The 25,920-nt window shown below is 63.8% G+C and overlaps 3 protein-coding genes across 3 annotated transcripts; 2 read left to right on the top strand and 1 right to left on the bottom strand.

The window, feature by feature from the left end:
* Positions 1-453: 453 nt before the first annotated feature.
* LOC121339662 (choline/ethanolamine kinase-like) lies at positions 454-2,340 on the bottom strand (the record flags this gene model as incomplete). The annotated part of the gene is made up of 4 exons (XM_041411641.1): positions 454-568; positions 1,640-1,939; positions 2,043-2,148; positions 2,232-2,340. Coding segments are annotated over 4 exons (630 nt in total), but the record flags the coding sequence as incomplete, so codon positions are not given.
* Positions 2,341-7,309: 4,969 nt separating this feature from the next.
* LOC121339664 lies at positions 7,310-8,319 on the top strand. The gene is made up of 4 exons (XM_041411645.1): positions 7,310-7,568; positions 7,708-7,809; positions 7,896-8,021; positions 8,102-8,319. The coding sequence occupies exons 1-4, from the start codon at positions 7,317-7,319 to the stop codon at positions 8,285-8,287; spliced, it is 666 nt and encodes a 221-aa protein (XP_041267579.1). The 5' UTR covers positions 7,310-7,316; the 3' UTR covers positions 8,288-8,319.
* A 2,613-nt stretch (positions 8,320-10,932) lies between these two features.
* Positions 10,933-25,251, top strand: LOC121339665 (C-Jun-amino-terminal kinase-interacting protein 2-like; the record flags this gene model as incomplete). Its single annotated transcript, XM_041411646.1, has 7 exons — positions 10,933-10,997; positions 18,138-18,243; positions 18,487-18,726; positions 20,792-20,894; positions 21,858-23,666; positions 24,190-24,265; positions 25,079-25,251. Coding segments are annotated over exons 1-7 (2,572 nt in total), but the record flags the coding sequence as incomplete, so codon positions are not given.
* Between the last annotated feature and the right edge of the window lie 669 nt (positions 25,252-25,920).

Genomic DNA, 25,920 nt, shown 5'->3' with positions numbered 1-25,920 from the left:
AACCGGGAGGAAATAAAAAGGGAGGAAAAAAAAGGAAGAGAAAAAAAGGGGAGGGAAAAAAGGGAGAAAAAACGGGAAGGAAAAAAAGGGGAGGGAAAAAAAGGGGAGGGAAAAAAGGGGAGGAAAAAAGGGAAGAAAAAAAAGGGAGGGGAAAAAATGGGGAGAAAAAAAAGGGGAGGGAAAAAAAAGGGAGGAAAAAAAGAAAGGAAATAAAAGGGGAGGGAAAAAAGGAGGCAAAAAGGGGGAGGAAAAAAAGGGGAGGAAAAAAAAGGGGAGAAAAAAAGGGAAGAAAAAAAAGGGAGAGGAAAAAAAGGGAGGAAAAAAAAGGGGAGGAAAAAAAGGGAGAGGAAGAAAAGGGAGGAAATAAAAAAGGGAGGGAAAAAAGGGGAGAAAAAACCTGGGAAAAGGGGAAAGAACGGGGAAAGGGAATAAAAAAGGGAGGGAGGGGAGAAGGGGGAGGGGCGCAGGGGCAGCCCCCAGACTCACCAGGTACCCGAAGCGGATGGTGGAGATCTTGGCCTGCACCACGGACCAGAGCCCCCAGAAGAAGTGAGAGGCCAGGGCGAAGCTGGGGGGAACGGGCACTGAGAGCCCGGCCCCGCACCCCAAAAACACCCACGGCACGGGGCGGGGCCGCCGCGGGGGTGCGAGGGGCAGGGAGCCCCAAAATGGCACAGGGACCCCAAAAGTGGCACAAACACCCCCAAAGGAGGGCACAGAGACCCCAAAAGTGGCACAAACACCCCCAAAGGAGGGCACAGAGGACCCCAAAGTGGCACAGAGACCCCCAAAGGAGGGCACAGAGGACCCCAAAAGTGGCACAGAGACCCCCAAAAATCACACAGAGGACCCCAAAGAGTGGCACAGACACCCCCAAAGTGGCACAGACACCCCCAAAGGAGGGCACAGAGGACCCCAAAGGAGGCACAGAGACCCCAAAAGTGGAACAGGAACCCCCAAAGGAGGGCACAGAGACCCTAAAATGGCACAGGGACCCCAAATGGGGGCACAGAGACCCCAAATGGGGGCACGGAGACCCCAAAATGGGGGCACAGAGGGCCCCAAATAGAGGTACAAAGTCCCCCCAAAGTCCCACTGAGGACCCCAAAGAGTGGCACAGACACCCCAAAGTGGCACAGAGACCCCAAATGGAGGCACAGAAACCCCAAATCTTGGCAGAGAGAACCCCAAAAGCGGCACGGAAACCTCAGAGGTAGAAAGACCCCCCAAAATCAGAGAGGACCCCAAAAGTGGCACAGACACCCCCAAAGTGGAACAGAAACCCCCAAATGCGGTCACAGAGGACCCCAAAAAGTGGCACAGACACCCCCAAAATGGAGCAGAAACCCCCAAAGGAGGGCATAGAGGACCCCAGAAGTGGCACAGACACCCCCAAAAGTGGAACAGGAACCCCCAAAGGAGGGCACAGAACACCCCAAAAGTGGCACAGACACCCCCAAAGGAGGGCACAGAGGACCCCAAAGGAGGCACAGAGACCCCCAAGTACAAACAGAGGTACGCCCCCCCCAGCCCGCAGAGGCCCCCAAAGGAGGCACGGAGACCCCCAGGTACAGAGGTACACGCCCCCCAGCCCGCAGAGCCCCCCGAGGCGCCGCGGCCCCGCAGCCCGGCCCGGTACCGCTCGATCTCCCGCAGCATCTCCTCCTCCAGGCGCTGCTGCTCCTCCCGCGGGGCCCGCCCGGGGCCGGCCCGCAGCTCCGCCAGGTAGTGCCGGATGAAATGGAGCTGGGGGCAGCGGTGGGAGTGGGGCCGCGACCCCCGGGGACAGCCCGGCCCCAAAGGGACCCCCGGGGACACCAAAGGGACTCCCGGGGACCGCCCGGCCCCAAAGGGACCCTCGGGGACACCAAAGGGACCCCCGGGGACACCAAAGGGACCCCAAGGGACACGGAGCACAGAGGTGAAACCCCAAATCCCACTGGGGTCACGGAGCACAGGGGTGAAACCCCAAATCCCACCGGGGTCACGGAGTGCGAGCGACCCCCGGGCACCCCTAAAATCCCCCAAGGAGCCCCCCAAGCCCCCGGGAGCCCCAAGCCCACCGGTAGTTGTAGCTGCTGTACTCGAAGTCGATGAGCATGAGCCGCTCCGAGGAGCCCTCGCGCCCCGCCAGGAGCAGGATGTTCCCTGCGGGGTCGGCACCGGGGTTTGGGGTTTGGATTTGGGGGTTTGGGGGGGCTCGGGGACAGGGACACCCCCGTGGCACTCACCCTCCTGCACGTCGTTGTGGCAGAAGACCACCGGGGACGGGGTGGCCTCCAGCAGGTCCCTGATGGGAGAGAGGGGCTCGGAGGGGACAGGGGAGGGGACAGGGGGACAGCCCGGGGACAGCCTGGGGACATGGGGGGATCCCTGGACATGGGGGAACACCAGGGGTACGGGGACATGGGGACATGAGGGACAGCCTGGGGACATGGGGGGATCCCTGGACATGGGGGAACACCAGGGGTACGGGGACATGGGGACATGAGGGACAGCCTGGGGACATGGGGGGATCCCTGGACATGGGGGAACACCAGGGGTACGGGGACATGGGGACATGAGGGACAGCCTGGGGACATGGGGGGATCCCTGGACATGGGGGAACACCAGGGGTACGGGGACATGGGGACATGAGGGACAGCCTGGGGACATGGGGGGATCCCTGGACATGGGGGAACACCAGGGGTACGGGGACATGGGGACATGAGGGACAGCCTGGGGACATGGGGGGATCCCTGGACATGGGGGAACACCAGGGGTACGGGGACATGGGGACATGAGGGACAGCCTGGGGACATGGGGGGATCCCTGGACATGGGGGAACACCAGGGGTACGGGGACATGGGGACATGAGGGACAGCCTGGGGACATGGGGGGATCCCTGGACATGGGGGAACACCAGGGGTACGGGGACATGGGGACATGAGGGACAGCCTGGGGACATGGGGGGATCCCTGGACATGGGGGAACACCAGGGGTACGGGGACATGGGGACATGAGGGACAGCCTGGGGACATGGGGGGATCCCTGGACATGGGGGAACACCAGGGGTACGGGGACATGGGGACATGAGGGACAGCCTGGGGACATGGGGGGATCCCTGGACATGGGGGAACACCAGGGGTACGGGGACATGGGGACATGAGGGACAGCCCGGGGACAGGGGGGGATCCCTGGACATGGGGACATGAGGGACAGCCTGGGGACATGGAGGGATCCTGGGATATGGGGGTACAGCAGGGGTACGGGGACATGGGGACATGAGGGACAGCCCGGGGACATGGGGGGACACCAGGGGTACAGGGACACGGGGGATGTGGGGATATGGGGCATGAGGGCACAGAGACTTGGGGACAAGGGGGACACCCGGCATACAGGGAGGGAGGGGACACAGGGAAATGGGGACATGGGGACATCAGGGACATGGGATACAGGGACATGGAGGTGGTCCAAGGAGATGGGGACACAGGATATGGGGGATACAGGGGACACTGCAAGGACATGGGGGGACACAGGTGACACCAGGGACATATGTGGGGCATGGGGGACACCGGGGATAGGAGGACAAAGGGGACATGAGGGACACAGCGGGGGACCTGAGATAGAGGGGACACTGGGGACATGGGGGACACCAGGGACACAGGGGACAGAGGGACACCAGGGACATGGGGGACAGAGGGAGACACAGGGAGGGACAGAAGCACGGACGCCGCGGCCAGGGGCCGGGGGGGACACCCGTCAGGGATCCCCAAAAACAGGACACAAAAAACAGGAGACACCAAAAACACGGGACACCAAAAACACGGGACACCCGTCAGGGATCCCCAAAAACAGGACACAAAAAACAGGAGACACCAAAAACACGGGACACCAAAAACACGGGACACCCATCAGAGATCTCCAAAACGGGGCCCCAAAACCACGGGACACCCATCAGGGATCCCCAAAAACGGGACACCAAATCGGGGCACAAAAAACATGAGACACCAATCAGGGATCCCCAAATTGGGACACAAAAAACACAGGACGCCAATCAGGGATCCCCAAAAACGGGACACCAAATCGGGACACAAAAAACATGAGACACCAATCAGGGATCCCCAAATCGGGACACAAAAAACATGAGACACCAATCAGGGAACCCCAGAAACGGGACACCAAATCGGGGCACAAAAAACATGAGACACCAATCAGGGAACCCCAGAAACGGGACACCAAATCGGGGCACAAAAAACATGAGACACCAATCAGGGAACCCCAGAAACGGGACACCAAATCGGGGCACAAAAAACATGAGACACCAATCAGGGAACCCCAGAAACGGGACACCAAATCAAATCAGGACACCAAAAACACGGGACACCAATCAGGGATCCCCAAATTGGGACACCAAAAACACACAACACCAATCAGGGATCCCCAAAAACGGGACACCAAAACCTTGGGACTCCAAAATGGGATTCCCAGAAACGGGACCCCAAATCGGGACACAAAAACCACGAGACTACAAATAGGGGCCACAGAAATGGGACCCCAAATCGGGACACAAAAAACATGGGACACAAATCAGGGATCCCCAAAAACGGGACACAAAAAACATGGGACACAAATCAGGGATCCCCAAAAATGGGACCCGAAATCGGGACACCAAAAACACGGGACCACAAATAGGGGCACCAGAAATGGGACCCCAAATCGGGATGCCAAAAATGGGGCCACAATTAGAGACCCCAAAAACGGGACCCCAAATCGGGACACAAAAACCACGAGACTACAAATAGGGGCACCAGAAATGGGACCCCAAATCGGGATGCCAAAAATCATGGGACTCCAAAATGAGATCCCCAAAAATGGGACCCCAAATTGGGGATACCAAAAACATGGGACTCTAAAATGAGATCCCCAAAAACGGGACCCCAAATCAGGACACAAAAAACACGGGACGCCAAATAGGGATCATAAAAACGGGATCACAAATAGGGATCTCCAAATCAGGACTCCAAAAAGGGACCCCAAAAACGGGACCACAAATGGGGACCCCAAAATAGGATCCCAAAAATGAGACACCAAATAGGGGGTCATAAAAACGGGGCACCAAATAGGGATCCCCAAAACAGGACACCAAAAAAGGGACACCAGAAAAATGGGACCCCAAACAGGGAACCCCAAATGGAACCTCAAAAAAACTACACCACAAACACCGCACCAAACACGGGACCCCAAAAACGGGGCAAACAGGACACCAAAAAAGGGACACCAAAAAAATGGGACCCCAAACAGGGAACCCCAAATGGAACCTCAAAAAAACTACACCCACAAACACCTCACCAAAAACGGGACCCCAAAAAAAGGGACAGAAAAATGGGACCTAAAAAACGGGACCCCAATATCGGTACCCCAACCTGAGACCCCAACGCAGCTCCCCCAAAACTGAGGCCCCAACAGAGGTACCCCCAAACCGGGATCCCAACCCCAGCACCCCAAGGAGCCTCAGGACCCCAACCCCAGGGGGAGGGCACCCAAAAATCTTAATCCCAGGGGTTCCCATGGGGTTTGGGGTCTCGGGGGTCCCATGTGATTTGGGGTCTTGAGGGGTCCCATGGGGTTCCACAGGGTTTGGGGTCTCAGGGGTCCCCATGGGGTGTGGCTGTCCCCCAACCCCAGCACCCCCACCCCAGCAGGATCCCCGATCCCGGGGGGTTCCCTTGGTGTCCCCGCGGGGTTTGGGGTCCCCAGGGGTGTGGCTGTCCCCTCACCTGCAGCATGGCCCTGGACCCCCCAACCCCAGCACCCCCCACCCCACAGCAGGATCCCCGATCCCGGGGGGTGTCCCTTGGTGTCCCCGCGGGGTGTGGGGTCCCTCGGTGTCCCCAGGGGCGTGGCTGTCCCCTCACCTGCAGGATGGCCCCGTAGACACGCAGCAGCACCTGCCGGGGCTCGTCCCCCACGCTCTGCACGTGCTCGGGCAGCGCGCACTTGTACAGCAGGTTACTGAGCCCCCCGCTGCGGGACAGGGACAGCGGCGACATGGGGACACCCCGGGGACATGGGGACACCGGGGGGGACATGGGGACACCGCAGGGACACCGCGGGGACATGGGGACACCGGGGGGGACATGGGGGACACCCGCTCAGGACGTGCCCAGGCAGCGCACAGGAGTCACTGACACCCCCGCTGTGGGATTTTGGGGGGTCAGGGGACACTGGGGGACACCGAGGTGGTAGCGGGGGACACGGGGCACCTGGCAGGAGATGGGGACACTGGGGACGATGGAGGGGGGACACCGGGAGAGTGGGGACACCAGTCCGTGGGGACAACCCAACTAGGGGACAGGGATGCTGGTCTGGGGGGCGACTGGGAGGGGACACTGGGACACGGTCCCGTGGGCAGCTGGGGACACTGGGGGACAGGGATGCTGGCTCGGGGTGGGACAGCTGGGGACACTGGGAGAGGGTCGGGGAAGGGACAGGGACACTGTGAGGGACACCGGGCTATTGGTCATGGGGGCAGCTGGGGGACACTGGGCTACTGGTCCGGAGGGCAGCGGGGACACTGGGAGGGGACTGGGACACAGGTCTGGGGACACTGTGAGGGGACAGGGACACCGCTCCGGGGGACAGCGGGGCGCTGTGAGGGGACAGGGATGGGGACAGGGAGGGGACACGGATGGGGACAGGGATGGGACAGGGATGGGGACACAGATGGGGACAGGGAGGGGACACGGAGGGGACAGGGAGAGGACAAGGAGGGGACACGGATGGGGACAGGGACACCGCTCCGGGGACAGCGGGGCGCTGCGAGGGGACAGGGAGGGGACAAGGAGGGGACACGGAGGGACAGGGATGGGGACAGGGAGGGGACAGGGAGGGGCCACGGATGGGGACAGGGAGGGGACAAGGAGGGGACACGGACACCGCTCCGGGGACAGCGGGGCGCTGCGAGGGACGCTTCCCCGAACCCCGGGACGAGACCACCGCGGAGAGGGCGGGGGGGGGAGCGCCTCTCGCCCGTTCCGCTTCCTACCCGATGGGCCAGATGCCGAACTCGTCCGGGCCGATGAGCTTCCAGGAGCCGGCCAGGAACTCGCGGCACCAGGCGTAGGCCTGCAGTCGGGTGGCGGCGGGGACATCGCCGTCCGCGCCGCCGCTGCCGCCGCCCCCCGCCGCCGCCGCCATGGTCGCCCCTGCCCCGTCCCGCTCGGCCTGGGTGGGGCCCGGGCAGCTTCTAACCAATAACAACGCTATTGTCTGATTGACGGTTTAATCGACCAATAGAAAGACGCCTCGGGGAGGTGGCGCGTGCGCGGCGGCCAATGGGCGTGCTCGGCGGGATGCGGCGGAACGTGGAGGTGAAGGCGCGGCTGAGGGCGCGGGAGGAAGCGCTGAGGGCGGCCCTCAGGCTGCGGGGGCCGGGCCCGGAGTGCCCGGTGTGCCCCGGGGCCGGGCCGGGCACAGGTGAGGGGCAGGAGCCGCCCCAGGTGTGCCCCGGGGCCGGGCAGCTGCTGCTCCAGACCGACACGTTCTTCCGGGTGCCGCGGGGGCGGCTCAAGCTGCGCCGGACACAGGTGAGGGAGGGCTGGAGGGGCCTGGCCCTGGCCCTGTCCTCACCTGTGCCCACATGTCCCATTCTCACTTGTCCCTGTCCCCATCCCCGTGCTCAGCTGTCCCTGTCCCTCACCTGTCCCCACCCGTGGCTGTCCCCAGGATGGCAGTGGGGAGCTGATTTTCTACGAGCGCCCCGACAGCGCCGGCCCCAAACTGTCCAGGTTCAGCATCACCCCCACGGCCGACCCCGAGGGGCTGCAGGTGAGCGGGGCTGGGGCTGGGGGTGTGTGCTGTCCCAGTCCCTGGGCCCTGTGTCACCCCTGTCACCCCTGTCCCCGTGTCCCCAGGCGGTGCTGTCCCAGTCCCTGGGCGTGCTGGGCACGGTGAGGAAGGAGCGGCTCCTGCTCCTGCTGGGCCAGACCCGGCTGCACCTGGACCGGGTGCAGGGCCTGGGCGACTTCCTGGAGCTGGAGGTGAGGGGACACGGGGGGTGGCAGCCCGGGTGACCCCAGGTGGCCGCGGCCGGCACCCCGGGTGACGCGGGTGGCCGCAGGTGGTGCTGGGGCCGGAGCAGAGCGAGGAGGACGGGCGGCGCCGGGCGCGGGAGCTGCTGCGGGAGCTGGGGGTCGGGGAGCACGACCTCATCTCTGGGGCCTACCTGGACCTGCTGCTGGCACAGGGGGACAGCGGGGACACCCCCCCGTGCCACCCCCCGGCTGGGCAGGGACAGCAGGGCTGAGGGCACGGGGACCTGGTGGCTGTGCCCACCCCATAAACACGCTGTGCCTTGTCCCACCCCATAAACACGCTGTGCCCTGTTCCATGCCATAGTACACACTGTGCCCCCGTGGACACCCTGTGCCCACCCCACAGACACCCTGTGCCCCCTATGGACATCATGTGCCACCCTGTAAACGCCCTGTGCCCCCATGGACATCATGTGCCCCCTATGGACACCCTAAACCCCTCCATGGAAAACCTGTGCCTTGTCCCACCCCACAGACACCCTGTGCCCACCCCATAAACACCCTCTATCCCCTGTGGACACCCTGTGCCCCTATGGACACCCTAAACCCCTCCATGGAAAACCTGTGCCTTGTCACACCCCATAGACACCCCGTGCCCCCATGGACATCATGTGCCACCCTGTAAACACCCTGTGCCCCTATGGACACCCTGTGCCCACCCCACAGATAACCCCACCCCATAACGCCCCCCAGAAACCCCATACCCACCCCACAGACACCCCCTGCCCTGTTCCACCCCACAGACACCCCCAGCCCCAGCCCCCCCTAGAAACCCCACCACTGTCCCCTCCTGTCCCCCCTGTCCCCCTCCATGGCCCCCCTGTCCCCCCACCCTCGGTCACCAATAAACTCCGGGCCCGCCCCGTGTCCGTGTCCAGCTGTGCCCATTCCTGGTGGTCCCCTCGGGCCACCCTGTCCCCCCCGTGTGACATCCCCGGGCTCGGGGGTGGCAGCAATGCCCGGCCCCGATCCCGGATTATGTCCGGAGCCTCGGGATGTGCCGGGGGGGCTGGGGGTGACAGATGGGTGACGGGGGGTGGTGGCATCTGTGCCAGCTGCTGCCGTTGCCACCCGAGCCTGCCCGGGGGGGGGGAATTGAGGCTGGAAAATCCCCTGGGATCCGGCGGACAAAGGCCACCCCCCCCGTGTCCCCAAGTGCCACATCCGTGGGGCTGGAAACCCCTGCGGGGATGGTGATCCCAAACCTTTTCTGGGAGTTTTCCCAAATTTTCCAAAGGTGGCCGCGGTGAGGCCCCAGCTGGAATCCTGGAGAGCCCTGGAGGGGCTGGAATGGGGCCAGGGAAGGGAACGGGGCTGGGAAGGGCTGGAAAGTTCCACAGGGATTTGGGATTTGGGCTGGAAAACTCTAGAAGGTTTTGGGGTTTGGGCTGGAACACTCCCTGGGAATTCTGTGCTCACGCCCCCGTGAGAATTCCCAGCACATCCCGGTTATCCAGGTAGTGAGCCCTGGGAAAAGAGAGAGTGGCCTCAGCCTGGCCAATGGGGATATTTGGGATACTTTTCCATGGAAAGGGACCAAGCCTTGGCAGGGGCCAGAAGAATCCCGGAACATCCGGAGCAGGATCCCAAAGGAGCATCGAGCCCAGCCGATCGTTGGAAATCCTTTGAAGTCCCTTAAAGCCACAATTCCTGTTGGGAGTTTGGGAATCCCTGGGCTTGGTTTTTAGGGAATGGATGGATGGATGGATGGATGGATGGATGGATGATGGATGGATGATGGATGGATGGGGATGTTGGGAGGGTTTGCAATGGGGACGTTGGGATGGATGGGAATTTCGGGAAGGGGCACATGCAGGAGTGAGCCATGGAGGGGGTTGGGGTGCCCTGGGTGTCCCCTGGGCCCTGTGGGGGGCACTGAAGTGGCCTCGGCCTCACTTGGGGACACGGGGGTGGCACTGAGGGAACGGGGGACACAGGGGGGCACTGAAGGAATTGGGGGGCAGGGGGAATTTCGGGAAGGGGCACATGCAGGAGTGAGCCATGGAGGGGGTTGGGGTGCCCTGGGTGTCCCCTGGGCCCTGTGGGGGGCACTGAAGTGGCCTCGGCCTCACTTGGGGACACGGGGGTGGCACTGAGGGAATTGGGGACACAGGGGGACACTGAAGGAATTGGGGACATGGGGGTGGCACTGAGGGAACGGGGGACACAGGGGGGCACTGAAGGAATTGGGGGGCAGGGGGATGGCACTGAGGGAATTGGGGGACACACGGGGACACTGAGAGACCCCACATCCCACGGGTGGCAGCGCGGGGGTCCCATTGCCCGCCCCCCAAACTGGGGCCGTCCCTGGTGTCCCCGCGGCGGCCGCTGTCCGGCCCTGGCTGCAGCACCAGGGACAGCTCCGCTCGGGCCCCGCGCGGCTCCCGGCGCCGCTCAGCCTCCCTAGAGAGCGGGGCCCGGGCCCCTATAGAGCCCTGACCCCCTTATAGGCCCCCCCGATCCCCTATAGACCCCTCGGATCCCCTCCAGACCCCCAATCCCCTGCAGACCCCTGAGCCCCTGTGCTCTGCTCCCGGTCCCCACAGGGCTCCTGTCCCCTCTTACCGACCCCACAGACCCCCTGAGCCCCTTATGGATCCCTCAGCACCCCTGCAGAGCTTCGGGATCCCCTATAGACCCCCCCCGATCCCCTATAGCCCCTCTGCNNTCCTCCCTCTCCCCCCGAGGCTCCCGCAGCTCCTCCCGCCCCTCTCCCCGCTTTTCCCGCAGCTCCTCCTCCCTCTCCCCCCCTTTCCCGCAGCTCCTCCTCCCTCTCCCCCCCTTTCCCGCAGCTCCTCCCGCCGCTCCCCCCCCGCTCCCGCAGCTCCGCAGTCCGGCGCAGCCCCGGCCGGAGAAAATGGCGGATCGCGCCGAGATGTTCTCGCTCTCCACCTTCCACTCGCTCTCCCCGCCCGGCTGCCGGTGAGCGGGGGATGCGCGGGGGATGCGCGGGGGGGATGCGGGGTCGCGCTGCCCTTCCCCTCCCGGATGGGGGTCGGGGTGCGGGCCGGGGTCGGGGTGCGGGCCCCGGGCCGGGCTGGCGCAGTGCGGGGCCGAGCCGCCCGGCAGGGGAACGGGAAGGGCAGGAGGCGGCGGTGAGGGGCACCGGGAGGGCCCCGGGGATGCGGGAGCTGCGGAGAGAGGAGCAGGGGACAGCGGGGCTGCGGGACGTGCCCTTGGGTGGCTGTGGCCTGTGCTGGGCAGGGCTCCCCTTCTCTGAGCATCCCCGTCCCCAGGTTGTCCCCGTCCCCAGGTTGTTCCCATCCCTGAGCATCCGCTGGCTCGGATTGTCCCCTCCCTCAGCATCCCCGTCCCCAAGGATGTCCCCTTCCCTCAGCATCCCCGTCCCCAAGGATGTCCCCTTCTCTGAGCATCCCCGTCCCCAAGGATGTCCCTTTCTCTGAGCATCGCTGTGCCCAGGATGTCCCTGTCGCCGGGCTGTCCCCTTCCCGGGCCGCAGCGCAGCAGGGCCCCGGGCTGTCCCTGCCCGCGGTGGCGCAGGGAGGGGACGCCACGGCCTCGCCGGGGCTGCTCGGCCCCGGGCCGGGCCCTGGGGCAGCCGGGCCCAGTCCGGGCAGCGGGAGCTGTGCCCGGAGCCATCCCAAAACCCGGGGCCGCTCCCTGGGGCTGCTGGGGCTGCGCTCGGGTCCCCCCGGGCGTGGCGAGATCCAGCCGGGAATGGTGAGGGAGAACCCGAACACGGCTGAGCCTTTCCCAAGGAGCCGCGGCGAGCCCAGCCCGGCTTGGGGTGGCCGGAGGGGTGGGACCCCCTGGCCGGAGAGGGGAGGCTGGAATGGGCTGGGAATGCCCGATGTGGGAATGGATGCTCGATGTGGGAATGCTCGATGTGGGAATGGATGCCCGATGTGGGAATGGATGCTCGATGTGGGAATGCTCGATGTGGGAATGGATGCCCGATGTGGGAATGGATGCCCGATGTGGGAATGGATACCCGATGTGGGAATGGATGCTCGATGTGGGAATGCTCCTTCGATGTGGGAATGCTCGATGAGGGAATTCCAGGCGCGCACGCAGCCGGGCCTTGGGATGGCTCCCACCTCCCGCTCGGGCCGTGGCAGCCCCAGGTGCCAGTCAGGAGCCCCGGCTCCCCAATTTGGGGTGACCACGGGGTCAGAGCCGGCTCCGGGAGCGGGCGGGGGTCCCCTCCGCAGGGAGCGGCTGGCGGGGATGAGGAAATTCCACCCGCCGGCAGCGCTCCCCGGGGAGCCCGGCCCTGGCAGCGCTGGCACCGCCGGTGCCCCCCGCCCAGCCCTCCCGGCCCCGTGCCCCCCGCCAGGTGACGCTGGGCCCCTTTGGGGTCCCCTCCGGCCCATCCCGGCCGGTTCCAGCCCTTCCCGATCCCCTCCGCCTGTGCGGGGCTGGGTGAGACCCCCTGGCCTTGTCCCCGCCCTCGGCTCCGCTCCCGTCCCTCGGTGCCAGCCGGAGTGTCCCCAAGGTGGGGACAGGCACTGTCCTTGTTCCCGCTGCTGATCTCTGCTCGACCAGCCCGGTCCCCGGGGGTCCCATCGGGGCTGGGTGGGCTCTCACTGCTGGTCCGTCCCCATGCCACTGTGACCCCCCCATCCCACCATAGTGTCCCCATCCCACTGTGACCCTGCACCCCACCACAGTGTCCCCATGCCCTGTGACCCCTTCATCCCACCACAGTGTCCCCATCCCACTGTGACCCCCTCATCCCATCACAGTGTCCCCATCCCATTGTGTCATTCCCACGCCACTGTGCCATTCCCATCCCACCACAGTGTCCCCATCCCACTGTGTCATTCCCACCCCATGTGACCATCCCAACCCAAAGCAGTGTCCCCATCCCTCCATGTCATTCCCACCCCACCGCAGTGTCCCCATCCCATTATCCCATCCCATTATCCCATCCCATTATCCCATCCCATTTTCCCATCCCATTCCCGTGTCCCCCAGCCAGGAGCAGGAGCTGCTCCCCCAGTGAGGAGGGTCCAGGGGTGCAGGAGGGGACCCCGAGGTCCCCAGGAGGTCTCAGCCCCCCTGCCCCTGTCCCCCTGCGTGCCCACAGGACCCCCTAAGACCCCGGGGACAGCAGAGGGTCCCGGGGCTCTTCCTGCAGGGGGGCAGCCCCCGATTTTCTGTGGGGTTGGGGAGATGGCTCTGCACCCCAAAGGGCTCTGCACCCCAAAGGGCTCTGCACCCCAAAGGGCTCTGCTCCCTGACATGCTGGGGTCTCTACCCCAATATCCTGGGCTTTGCACCCCGATATTCTGGGATCTGCACCTCAATATCCCAGGGCTCTGGTCCCCAACACCCCTGGGCTCTGCACCCCAAAAGGCTCTGCTCCCCGACACCCCGAGACTGCTCCTCAGCATTCTGGGGCTCTGCTCCCCAGAAAATCAGGTCCCTGTGCCCCAAAGGGCTCTGCACCCCAAAACCCTGGGCTGTGCACCCCAAAGGGCTCTGCACCCCAAAACCCTGGGCTGTGCACCCCAAAGGGCTCTGCATCCCAACACCCTGGGCTGTGCACCCCAACACCTCAGGGTTCTGCTCCCTGACATCCTGGGATTCTGCACCCCAAAACCCCGAGGCTCTGTTCCTCAGTATCCCAGGTTCAGATCCCTATAACCCAACAGGATCTGCACCCCAAAACCCCGGGGCTCTGTTCCTCAGTATCCCAGGTTCAGATCCCTATAACCCAACAGGATCTGCACCCCAAAACCCCGGGGCTCTGTTCCTCAGTATCCCAGGTTCTGATCCCTATAACCCAACAGGATCTGCACCCCAAAACCCCGGGGCTCTGTTCCTCAGTATCCCAGGTTCAGATCCCTATAACCCAACAGGATCTGCACCCCAAAACCCCGAGGCTCTGTTCCTCAGTATCCCAGGTTCAGATCCCTATAACCCAACAGGATCTGCGCCCCAATACCCCAAAAATCTGTGCACCCCAGTATCCCAAAATGTTCTGCACACCAAAAACTTCCTGCTCCCCAACACCCCCGGGCTCCGCACCCCAACACCTCAGAGTTTGGCACCCTGAAACCCCAAAGGGTTCTGAACCCCAAAAGGTTCTGCACCTCGACATCCCATAGCTCTGCACCCCAAAATTTCTGTTCCCCTACACGCCAGGGCTGTGCACCCCGAAGGACTTTACATCCCAGGACTCTGCACCCCAAAAGTCTGAGCTCCCCAAGAGCCGGGAGCCTTCGCCCCACAGCCCCAGGGCTCCCCGTCCCCTGCGGCCTTTGGGGTCGCGCTCAGCCCCGCTCCCGCCGCAGCCCCGGCCCCGTCTCCGTTCCTGCCGCTTTTGCCCCAAATCTGCGCGGATTCGGCGCGGCCGTGCCCTACTTCTGGGAATTATGGGATTAGGGGAATCTTCCTGCCGGGGGAGCGGGATCGGGAGCGGCTGCACCGCGGGGGGGGGACAGGGGACAGCCCTGGGCCCCCTTTGGGGTCCGACCCTGCTGCCACCCTGCCGGCTGAGCCCCCGCCCCTGCCCGAGCCCACCCGGCTGTCCCCAACCCCACCGAGGGGTCCCACTGGTGCCCAGGTGCTGCTGGGGGACCCTGGGTGTCCCCAACCCCACCGAGGGGTCCCACTGGTGCCCAGGTGCTGCTGGGGGACCCTGGGTGTCCCCAACCCCACCGAGGGTGGGCACAGGGTCCCTGCTGCTGGGGGACCCTGGGTGTCCCCAGCCCCACCGAGGGTGGGCACAGGGTCCCACTGGTGCCCAGGTGCTGCTGGGGGACCCTGGCTGTCCCCAACCCCACCGAGGGTGGGCACAGGGTCCCACTGGTGCCCAGGTGCTGCCACACCCCCCTGGGGACAAGCTGGGTGTCCTGGGTGTCCCCAGCCCCATGGAAGGTGGCAGAGGGTCCTACTGGCACCTGGCTGCTGCCACACCCCCCTGGGGACACGCTCGGGGTCCTGCGTGTCCCCAACCCCACCGAGGGTGGGCACAGGGTCCCACAGGTGCCCAGGGGCTGCTGGGGGACCCTGGGTGTCCCCAACCCCACCGAGGGTGGGCACAGGGTCCCAGTGGCACCTGGCTGCTGCCACACACCCCTGGGGCTGGTCCTGTGTCCCCAACCCCATGGAGGGTCACCAGAGGGTCCCAGTGGCACCCAGGCTGTATCTTCCCCCTCACCGAGCCCCCCAAACCCCCCGTTTCTGTTTTCCACTCCCAAACGCTGCCGGGATTTCGGGATTTTGGGATTTCTCTCGGTTCCGTTGCTCCCGCAGGAGCCGCTGGTTTCCATGGCAGCCCCGTTCCCTGGGAATGCGCTCAGGGCCCCTCGGGGTGTCACAGCCCGGTCCCCTTTGTCACCCCAGCCACGCCGGTGCGACCCCCCAGCAGCACGGGTCACCCCAAACCTGGTGACGGTCCCCTCCCCACCTCGGCTCCAGGATTCTGGGAATTTGGGACATGTGGTGGCCTCGGCACCTCCGCGGTGCCACCGCCTGGTGACAGCAGTGTGGTGACGCGTGCCCGTGGCTGTCCTGTGCCAGCGCCCAGGGGTGACAGGGTTGTGGTGACGTGTCCCTGTGTTATGGTGACATGTCCCTGTGCTGGCACTAAGGAGCGACAGGGTTTGGTGCCACGTCTGTGTGGCACCCGGGGGTGACAGGATTTGATGCCACGTCCCTGTGTTATGGTGACATGTCCCTGTGGTTGTCCCATGCTGGCACCAAGGGGTGGCAGGGTTTTAAAGGTGACAGGTCCATGTGGCACCAGGAGTGACAGGGTTATGGTGACATGTCTGTGTGGCACCCAGAGTGACACGGTTGTGGCGATGTGCCCCTGTGTTATGGTGACATGTCCCTGTGGTTGTCCCATGCTGGCACCAAGGGGTGACAGGGTTTTGGTGACAGGTCCATGTGGCACCCAGAGGTGACAGGGTTGTGGTCATGTGTCCCTGTGTTATGGTGACGTGTCCCTGTGGTTGTCCCATGCTGCCACTAAGGGCTGACACGGTTCTGGTGACATGCCCGTGTGGCACCAGCAGTGACAGGCGTGTGGTGCCCATGCTGGCACCAAGGGGTGGCAGGGTTTTAAAGGTGACAGGTCCATGTGGCACCAGGAGTGACAGGGTTATGGTGACATGTCTGTGTGGCACCCAGAGTGACACGGTTGTGGCGATGTGCCCCTGTGTTATGGTGACATGTCCCTGTGGTTGTCCCATGCTGGCACCAAGGGGTGGCAGGGTTTTAAAGGTGACAGGTCCATGTGGCACCAGGAGTGACAGGGTTATGGTGACATGTCTGTGTGGCACCCAGAGTGACACGGTTGTGGCGATGTGCCCCTGTGTTATGGTGACATGTCCCTGTGGTTGTCCCATGCTGGCACCAAGGGGTGGCAGGGTTTTAAAGGTGACAGGTCCATGTGGCACCAGGAGTGACAGGGTTATGGTGACATGTCTGTGTGGCACCCAGAGTGACACGGTTGTGGCGATGTGCCCCTGTGTTATGGTGACATGTCCCTGTGGTTGTCCCATGCTGGCACCAAGGGGTGGCAGGGTTTTAAAGGTGACAGGTCCATGTGGCACCAGGAGTGACAGGGTTATGGTGACATGTCTGTGTGGCACCCAGAGTGACACGGTTGTGGCGATGTGCCCCTGTGTTATGGTGACATGTCCCTGTGGTTGTCCCATGCTGGCACCAAGGGGTGGCAGGGTTTTAAAGGTGACAGGTCCATGTGGCACCAGGAGTGACAGGGTTATGGTGACATGTCTGTGTGGCACCCAGAGTGACACGGTTGTGGCGATGTGCCCCTGTGTTATGGTGACATGTCCCTGTGGTTGTCCCATGCTGGCACCAAGGGGTGGCAGGGTTTTAAAGGTGACAGGTCCATGTGGCACCAGGAGTGACAGGGTTATGGTGACATGTCTGTGTGGCACCCAGAGTGACACGGTTGTGGCGATGTGCCCCTGTGTTATGGTGACATGTCCCTGTGGTTGTCCCATGCTGGCACCAAGGGGTGGCAGGGTTTTAAAGGTGACAGGTCCATGTGGCACCAGGAGTGACAGGGTTATGGTGACATGTCTGTGTGGCACCCAGAGTGACACGGTTGTGGCGATGTGCCCCTGTGTTATGGTGACATGTCCCTGTGGTTGTCCCATGCTGGCACCAAGGGGTGGCAGGGTTTTGGTGACATATCCATGTGGCACCAGGGGTGACAGGGGTGTGGTGACACGTCCCTGTGTTATGGTGACGTGTCCCTGTGGTTGTCCCATGCTGCCACTAAGGGCTGACACGGTTCTGGTGACATGCCCGTGTGGCACCAGCAGTGACAGGCGTGTGGTGCCACATCCCTGTGTTATGGTGACACCATGTCTGTGTGGCACCCAGAGTGACACGGTTGTGGCGATGTGCCCCTGTGTTATGGTGACATGTCCCTGTGGTTGTCCCATGCTGGCACCAAGGGGTGGCAGGGTTTTGGTGACATATCCATGTGGCACCAGGGGTGACAGGGGTGTGGTGACACGTCCCTGTGTTATGGTGACGTGTCCCTGTGGTTGTCCCATGCTGCCACTAAGGGCTGACAGGGTTCTGGTGACATGTCTGTGTGGCACCAGGAGTGACAGGGTCCTTGTGGCACTGAAGGTGACAGGGTTTAGTGCCATGTCCCTGTGGCTGTCCTGTGACAGAGTTATGGTGCCATGCCCGTGTGGCACCAGAGGTGACAGTGTCCTGGTGCCACGTCTGTGTGGCACCCGGGGGTGACAGGATTTGATGCAACATCCCTGTGTTATGGTGACATGTCCCATGCTGGCACCAAGGAGTGACAGGGTTTGGTGCCATGTCCGTGTGGCACACAGGGGTGACAATGTCCTGGTGCCATGTCCGTGTGCCACCAGAGGTGACAGGGTTTGGTGCCATGTCCGTGTGACACCAGAGGTGACAGTGTCCTGGTGCCATGTCCGTGTGGCACAGAGGTGACAGTGTCCTGGTGCCCTGTCCCTGGTGCCCCCACGCCGAGAGTGCCACCCATACACAGACAGATGTCCCCGTGGTGCCACTTTGCTGCCACCCTGCTGTGAGAGCCTGGCTGTCGCTGAGCGGTGTCCCCTCTGTCTCCAGGCCCCCCCAGGACATCAGCCTGGAGGAGTTCGATGACGAGGACCTGTCGGAGATCACGGACGACTGCGGCATCGGCCTCAACTACGACTCGGACCACTACGAGAAGGTGCAGGAGCCTGGTGGCCCTTGGGGACACCGTGGGGACACCACGGGGACACCGCGCTGCCGCAACTCAGCCGCAGTGGCGGCTTTGGTGGCTCTGCGGGTGCCGAGGCAAACGGGCGGAGCCGGGGGTCCCTTGTCCCCTTGAGGACACCCCAGAGAGGGGACTGGGGACGCCGCCCCGCCTCGGTGGCAGGGAGGGTGGCCCGCGGCTGTCCCCGCGTCCCTGACACGGTGCCACCCGCAGGACTGCCTGGTGCTGGAGCGCGGGGAGCAGCCGCACCCCGTGTGCACCTTCCAGGACGACTTCCAGGAGTTCGAGATGATCGACGACAACGACGACGACGAGGAAGAGGAGGAGGAGGAGGAAGGCAACGAGCTGGAGGCGCCGCCGTCCCCTTCGGCCTCGCCCATCCCCTCGCCCGCCCTGGAGGAGACGCAGAAGCACCGCCCCACCACGCTCAACCTGACTGCCCCGGGCACTCAGGTGAGGCCGCAGGTGTCCCCTTCCGTCAGGGTGTGTGTCACATCCCCCCAGGGTCACTGTCCCCTTCCATCAGGGTCTGTGTGCCATCCCCCCACCGGGGTCACTGTCCCCATCGCCGCTGGGGTCACTGTCCCTTCCCCCCCTGGGGTCACTGTCCCCTTGCCCCCTGGATCTGTGTCCCTTCCCCTCCCTGGGTCACTGTCCCTTTTCTCCCTGAGGTCACTCTTCCATCCCCCTTGGGGTCACTGTCCCTTCCCCTCCCTGGGTCACTGCCCCCATCCCCACTGGGGTCACTGTCCCTTTTCCCCCTGGGGTCTGTGTCCCTTTTCCCCCCGGATCTGTGTCCCTTCCCCCCGCCCTCCCGGCGCTGTCCCTTCTCCCCCTGGGGTCACTGTCCCTTTTCCCCCCGGATCTGTGTCCCTTCCCCCCGCCCTCCCGGCGTTCTCCGTCCCCGGTGCCCCCCCACGCCGTGTCCCCCGTTTCCCCGGGCTCCCCCGGGGGTGTCCCCCCAGCCGTGTCGCCGCAGGGGTGTCCCCGTGTCGCGGCGCACGCGCCGCCGCAGTGCGTGGGCAGCCGCTCCGCCGGCGTTGCCAGGGAACCGCGGGCCCTCGGGAATTTCGGGCCCCCCCCCTCTTTTCCCGGGAGGGCACCGCGCTCTGCCGGGCTGGGGGGGCTCGGGGGGGTGGCGGTCACCGCGAGGGGACAGAGCCCGGGGGTCCTGCCCGGTCCTGCCCGGCCAGGCCGGGTCCCCGCGTGGCTCCGTCATCCCTTGGAGGGGCGGGGGGGCCCCGGGAGGAGGCGACATCCTGGTCCTGTGTCCCTGTGTCCCCCTGCAGCCACCCCTGTCCCCCCAGATCCCACCCCTGTCCCCCCATCCCCCCAGATCCCATCCCTGTCCCCCCATCCCCTGATCCCCTGTCTTTAACCCCTCCACCACCCTTCACGTGTCCTCCCACAACACGTCCTCATCCCTGTCCCCTCCAGCCTGTCCCCGTCCCCTTCATCCCATCTCCCCCATTCCCATTCCCCCACCCCTGTCCCACTCCCATTCCCATCTCCCCCCATTCCCACATCCCCCATTCCCATCTCCCCCATTCCCATCTCCCCCATTCCCACTCCCATTCCCATATCCCTGTCCCCTCTGTGCCCACCCTGTCAGGGCTGCCCCGGTTGGTGCCCGGTGGCCCCGGCCGCGCTCCCTAATCCCCGCTCCCGCCGGGCCGGGCCGGGATCTGCCGGGATTAGCTCTGCCCGCGCTTCCCGGCGGGATTAATCCGCAGCTGCCGGCGCGACATTCCCGAACATCCCGGGGGCTCCCCACGCCTGCGGGGTGCTGCCGTGCTCCCGGGGCGGCACACGGGTGTCCCGCGGTCAGCGCCGCTGCTGGCTTTGTCCCCGGGGTGGGCACCGTGCCAGCCGTGCCGCGCCGTGCCGCGCTGTGCCGTGCCGTGCCAGCCGTGCCGTGCCGTGCCGTGCCGTGCCGTGCCGTGCCGTGCTGTGCCGGTCTGGCCGGGCAGGGACGCAGGGATGCGGCGGCGCTGACCCGGATAAACCCGCGCACGTGGCGGGGGCTGCCTCCGAGCCCTCCCTGCGACACCCCCGAACCTGTCTGCCATCCCCGGCCCCGTGCCCCCATCCCTGTCCTCCCAGAGCCCATCCCAGGGATGTCCCCAAATCCCTGTCCCCCCAGCACCCGCTCCATCCTTGTCCCCCCAGAGCCCATCCCACGGAGGTACCCAAATCCCTGTCCCCCCAGCACCCATTCCCATCCCTATTCCCCATTCCCATCCTTATCCCCCATTCCCACACCCCCATTCCCACACCCCCATTCCCATTCCCACACCCCCATTCCCATCTCTATCCCCCATCCCCACACCCCTATTCCCACACCCCCATTCCCACACCCCCATTCCCACACCCCCCTTTCCCCTCTCCCCCATCCCCATTCTCACACCCCCATCCCCACCCCCCCCTTTCCCCTCTCCCCACTCGGGTGCCCCGCAGTCCCCCTGCTCTCCCGGGGGCGGGGGGCTGCTCTGAGCCCCCCTCTCTGCTGTCCCCGCAGGATTCCCTGAACAACAACGGCGGCTTCGCCCCGCCCGCGCCGCGCCCCAGCTGGCAGGACGCGCTGCTGCACTCCTCCTCCTCCTCCTCTTCCTCACACACCGGTGAGCGCGGGCTGTGACAGCGGCGGGGTGACAGCGGGGCTGTGACAGTGGCGGGGTGACACTGGGGCTGTGACAGCGGCGGGGTGACACTGGGGCTGTGACAATGGCGGGGTGACAGTGGGGTTGTGACAATGCAGGTGTGACAGCGGGGCTGTGACAGTGGCGGGGTGACACTGGGGCTGTGACAGCGGCGGGGGGACACTGGGGCTGTGACAGCGGCGGGGTGGCAGCGGGGCTGTGACAGTGGGGCTGTGACAACGTGGATGTGACAATGTAGGGGTGATATTTGGGCTGTGCCAATGTGGGTGTGTCAATGCAGGTGTGACAGCTGGGCTGTGACAGTGGGGCTGTGCCAACGGGGGTGTGACAGTGGGCATGTGACAGTTGGGGCTGTGACAGCGGGCTGTGACAATGCAGGTATGGCAATGCAGGTGTGACAGCGGGGCTGTGACAGTGGGGTGTGACAGTGGGGCTGTGACAATGGCGGGGTGACAGTGGGGCTGTGACAATGCAGGTGTGACATTGCAGGTGTGACGTTTGGGCTGTGACAGTGGGGCTGTGACAACATGGATGTGACAATGTAGGGGTGATATCTGGGCTGTGCCAATATGGGTGTGACAGCGGGGCTGTGCCAGCAGGGCTGTGACAATGCAGGTGTGGCAATGCAGGTGTGGCAATGCAGGTGTGACAATGCAGGTGTGCCAGCGGGGCTGTGACAATGCAGGTGTGACAGCGGGGCTGTGACAATGCAGGTGTGGCAATGCAGGTGTGGCAATGCAGGTGTGACAATGCAGGTGTGACAGCGGGGCTGTGCCAGCGGGGCTGTGACAATGCAGGTGTGCCAGCGGGGCTGTGACAATGCAGGTGTGGCAATGCAGGTGTGACAGCGGGGCTGTGCCAGCGCGGGTGTGATGCCGGCTCGCCCCGCGGGGTGACGCCGGCTCCGTGTCGCCCTCCCCGCAGGACACTCGTCCCCCCACGCCTGCATCCTGGACGGACCCTGCCTGGAGAGCCCGCCGGGCCCCGGGGGGGCTCCCCCCTCGCTGCCGCCCTCCCCCCTGGACTCGCAAGGCAACAGCCCCGAGTCCCTGGCACATGGTAACCCATCGCCCCCGAGAGCCGCGCCCGATTTTAACATGAACCTCATCTCCGCTGCGCTCCGAGCTCCGCTCTCCCCGCCGCGCCCCCGCCAGCCGCCCCCGCCTCACCCCTGTCTCTCTCCAACAGGGCCCCCCCGGCCGGAGCGGGACGGGGCTCCCGCGGAGCCGCTCAGCTCCGACGGGGAGGGCGCCCGGTCCGGCCGGGCCGCCAGCGTGCGCGGCCACCCCTCGGGCTCCTCGGAGACCACCTCGCCCTCCTCGGACCCGGGCATCGAGGCCGACCTCACGAGCCGCACGGCCAAGCCCTTCCTGCCCGGCGGGCGGCGCGGGGACGAGCTCAGCTCGCCCGGCTCCGACTCGGACGTGGACGGGGAGCTCGAGGCGGCTTTCGCCGGCGGGCGCCTGGTCAGCAACATGATCTCGTCCATCTCGGAGACCGAGCTGGACCTCAGCAGCGACAGCAGCAGCGGCCGCTCCTCCCACCTGACCAACTCCATCGAGGAGGCCAGCTCGCCCGGCTCCGAGGGCGAGCTGGAGCCCGAGCTGGAGGCGCCCGGCCTGCTGGGCATCAAGGACTCGCTGCTGCTGGACAAGGGCAAGGAGGACGAGGAGGAGCCGGCCGAGAGGGGCCCGCCGGAGCGCGGCGTGGTCCGGAGGGAGAGCCTGGCCGAGCTGAAGATGGACGCCTACTACGACAGCCTGGACCCGGCCGACGGCCCCGCGCCCGAGGGCCAGACCGACGTGTCCAGCGCCAGCCCCCTGGACCTGAAGATCGACCCCGACCACGGCCTGGAGAGCATCCGCCGCTCCTTCTACCTGCCCGTGGGGCCCAAGCTGATGCCCGAGGCGGACGAAGAGGACAACAGCGAGTACGACTCCGACTCGGAGTCGGAGCCCGACCTGAGCGAGGACTCGGACTCGCCGTGGCTGCTCAGCAACCTGGTGAACAAGATGATCTCGGAGGGCTCGTACCCCATCAAGTGCCCGGACGAGTGCTTCCAGAACGGCCACTCGCTGTGCGACACCATCTCGCCCGCCTCCGACCTGGAGCCCGAGATCCCGAGCGAGGCGCTGGACGAGGAGCCGGGCCCGCGGGACTCGCCGGCGGACGCGGCGGCGTCCCCCGGCTCCGAGCCCGCTGTCCCCGGCGGGGACCGCCGCCCCGCCAGCCCCCGGCGCCGGGCCCTCGAGGGGGACCTGGGCTCGGGCGTGCTGGAGGCCGACTCCATGATCGACGACGTCCGGTTAGCGCCCGACGCCGACCCCGCCGCGCTGGACGTGTCCACGGCCAAGACCAACCGCGGCTTCGCCATGGCCTTGGAGGAGGCCGAGCCGCCCTTGGTGGCCCCGCGCCGGGGCGGCCCGGCCGGGGAGGCTCCGGTGCCGCCGGAGCCGCCGGCGCTGGACGAGTCGCTGGCCTACGACTCGGTCAAGTACACGCTGGTGGTGGACGAGCACACGCAGCTGGAGCTGGTCAGCCTGCGGCGCTGCACGTCCGTGCTCAGCGACGACAGTGACATCCTGAGGGCCTGCGACGACGAGGTGGCCTTTGGGGACGGGCTGGTGGCCCCCGACGCGCGCAGCTCCTCCGAGGACTCGTCCCCCGAGGCCGACCTGCAGTTCTCCAAGAAGTTCCTCAACGTCTTCGTCAACAGCACCTCGCGCTCCTCCAGTAAGTGGCGGTGTGGCGTCGGGACGTGTTGCGACATGTCGTGACGTGTCACGGTGTCCTGGGCTGGTCTGGGTGATGGTGGCACACCGGCTGCCCTCCGTGTCCTGCCCCAGCCGTTCCCATGTATCCTGTTGTGGTATGTCACGGCGTGTCACGGGATGTCATGTTATGTCACGGGGTGTTGGCTCTTCTCACACCAGCTGCCCTCCCTGTCCTGCCCCTGGCACCTTTCCCGTGTGCCATGTCACGTCACGACGTGTCACGCCGTGTCTGGGATGTCACGGCGTGTCGTGACACGTCACGGGAGACGGGGCAGGCTCACAGCGACCACAAGGGTCCCCAGCCCTGCTCTGCTGGGCCAGGTGGGACCCCCCAGGAGGGTTCTGACCCCAGGAGTGCCCCTCAGGGTTGTGGGTGGGGGTGTCCCGTGGGGGTGGCAGCTGTCCCATGTCCCCGTGGGGGTGGCAGCTGTCCCGTGGGGGTGGCAGCTGTCCCCGTGGCCCTGGCATCGCTGTCCCCGCAGGCACAGAGTCCTTTGGGCTGTTCTCCTGCATGGTGAACGGGGAGGAGCGGGAGCAGACCCACCGCGCCGTCTTCAGGTGAGGCCACCCCAGGTGACAGCCAGGGGACCCCCGGCCCCTGCCAGGGACACCCCAGAACTCCCTGCCTGCTGCTGGGGTGGCTGTCCCCAGGCTCTGGGGGTGTCGTGTCCCCCAGGGCAGGCACCCCACAGCTGCCACTGTGGGTCTGGGTCTGGGGGTGAAGGGGGTGTGGGTCTGGGTTTGGGGGTGCCCAGGATGTCGGGGGTGTGGCGGGGTGGAGTTTTGGTGAATGGCTTTGGGGGTGATGAGAAGATGAGTGGAGTGGATTTGGGCTGACCAGGAGGGCAGGGCAGTGAATTTGGGCTGACCCTGAGTCCAGGGCAGTGAATTTGGGCTGACCCTGAGGTCAGGGCAGTGAATTTGGGTTGACCCCAAGGGCAAAGCCATGGCTTTGGAGCTGACCCCGAGGGCAGGGCAGTGAATTTGGGCTGACCCCGAAGGCAGGGCAGTGAATTTGGGCTGACCCCGAGTCCAGGGCCGTGGCTTTGGGCTGACCCTGAGTCCAGGGCAGTGAATTTGGGGCTGACCCCGAGGCCAGGGCAGTGAATTTGGGCTGACCCCGAAGGCAGGGCAGTGAATTTGGGCTGACCCCGAGTCCAGGGCCGTGGCTTTGGGCTGACCCTGAGTCCAGGGCAGTGAATTTGGGGCTGACCCCGAGGCCAGGGCAGTGAATTTGGGCTGACCCCGAAGGCAGGGCAGTGAATTTGGGCTGACCCCGAGGGCAGGGCAGTGAATTTGGGCTGACCCTGAGTCCAGAGCCGTGAATTTGGGCTGCCCACGTCCCCCCCGCGTCCCCTCGCGTCCCCCCAGGTTCATCCCGCGGCACGAGGACGAGCTGGAGCTGGACGTGGACGATCCCATCCTGGTGGAGCTGGAGGAGGACGACTACTGGTACCGGGGCTACAACATGCGCACGGGCGAGCGCGGCATCTTCCCGGCCTTCTACGCCCACGAGGTGGTGGGACAGGCCCGCGACGCCGCGGGTACGGCCCGGGGGTCCGGGGGGCTCGGGGGGCTCTTCTATATTTATTTTTCTATATTTATTTTTCTATATTTATTTTTCTATATTTATTTTTCTATATTTATTTTTCTATATTTATTTTTCTATATTTATTTTTCTATATTTATTTTTCTATATTTATTTTTCTATATTTATTTTTCTATATTTATTTTTCTATATTTATTTTTCTATATTTATTTTTCTATATTTATTTTTCTATATTTATTTTTCTATATTTATTTTTCTATATTTATTTTTCTATATTTATTTTTCTATATTTATTTTTCTATATTTATTTTTCTATATTTATTTTTCTATATTTATTTTTCTATATTTATTTTTCTATATTTATTTTTCTATATTTATTTTTCTATATTTATTTTTCTATATTTATTTTTCTATATTTATTTTTCTATATTTATTTTTCTATATTTATTTTTCTATATTTATTTTTCTATATTTATTTTTCTATATTTATTTTTCTATATTTATTTTTCTATATTTATTTTTCTATATTTATTTTTCTATATTTATTTTTCTATATTTATTTTTCTATATTTATTTTTCTATATTTATTTTTCTATATTTATTTTTCTATATTTATTTTTCTATATTTATTTTTCTATATTTATTTTTCTATATTTATTTTTCT

Source organism: Onychostruthus taczanowskii, unplaced genomic scaffold, assembly GCF_017590055.1.
Source record: "Onychostruthus taczanowskii isolate IOZ18803 unplaced genomic scaffold, ASM1759005v1 scaffold366, whole genome shotgun sequence".
Taxonomy (NCBI): Eukaryota; Metazoa; Chordata; class Aves; order Passeriformes; family Passeridae; genus Onychostruthus; species Onychostruthus taczanowskii.
The sequence above is the reverse complement of the archived record's forward strand: the minus strand, read 5'-3'. Positions and strand labels throughout refer to the sequence as shown.

What these genes read in the sequence shown, in the direction of transcription:
- LOC121339664 (XM_041411645.1), top strand. Translation starts at nt 7,317, where the DNA reads ATGGGCGTGCTCGGCGGGATGCGGCGGAACGTGGAGGTGAAGGCGCGG. An exon ending in TCAAGCTGCGCCGGACACAG is followed by an intron (nt 7,569 to 7,707) that starts GTGAGGGAGGGC and finishes GGCTGTCCCCAG; the next exon opens with GATGGCAGTGGGGAGCTGAT. An exon ending in GCGACTTCCTGGAGCTGGAG is followed by an intron (nt 8,022 to 8,101) that starts GTGAGGGGACAC and finishes GGGTGGCCGCAG; the next exon opens with GTGGTGCTGGGGCCGGAGCA.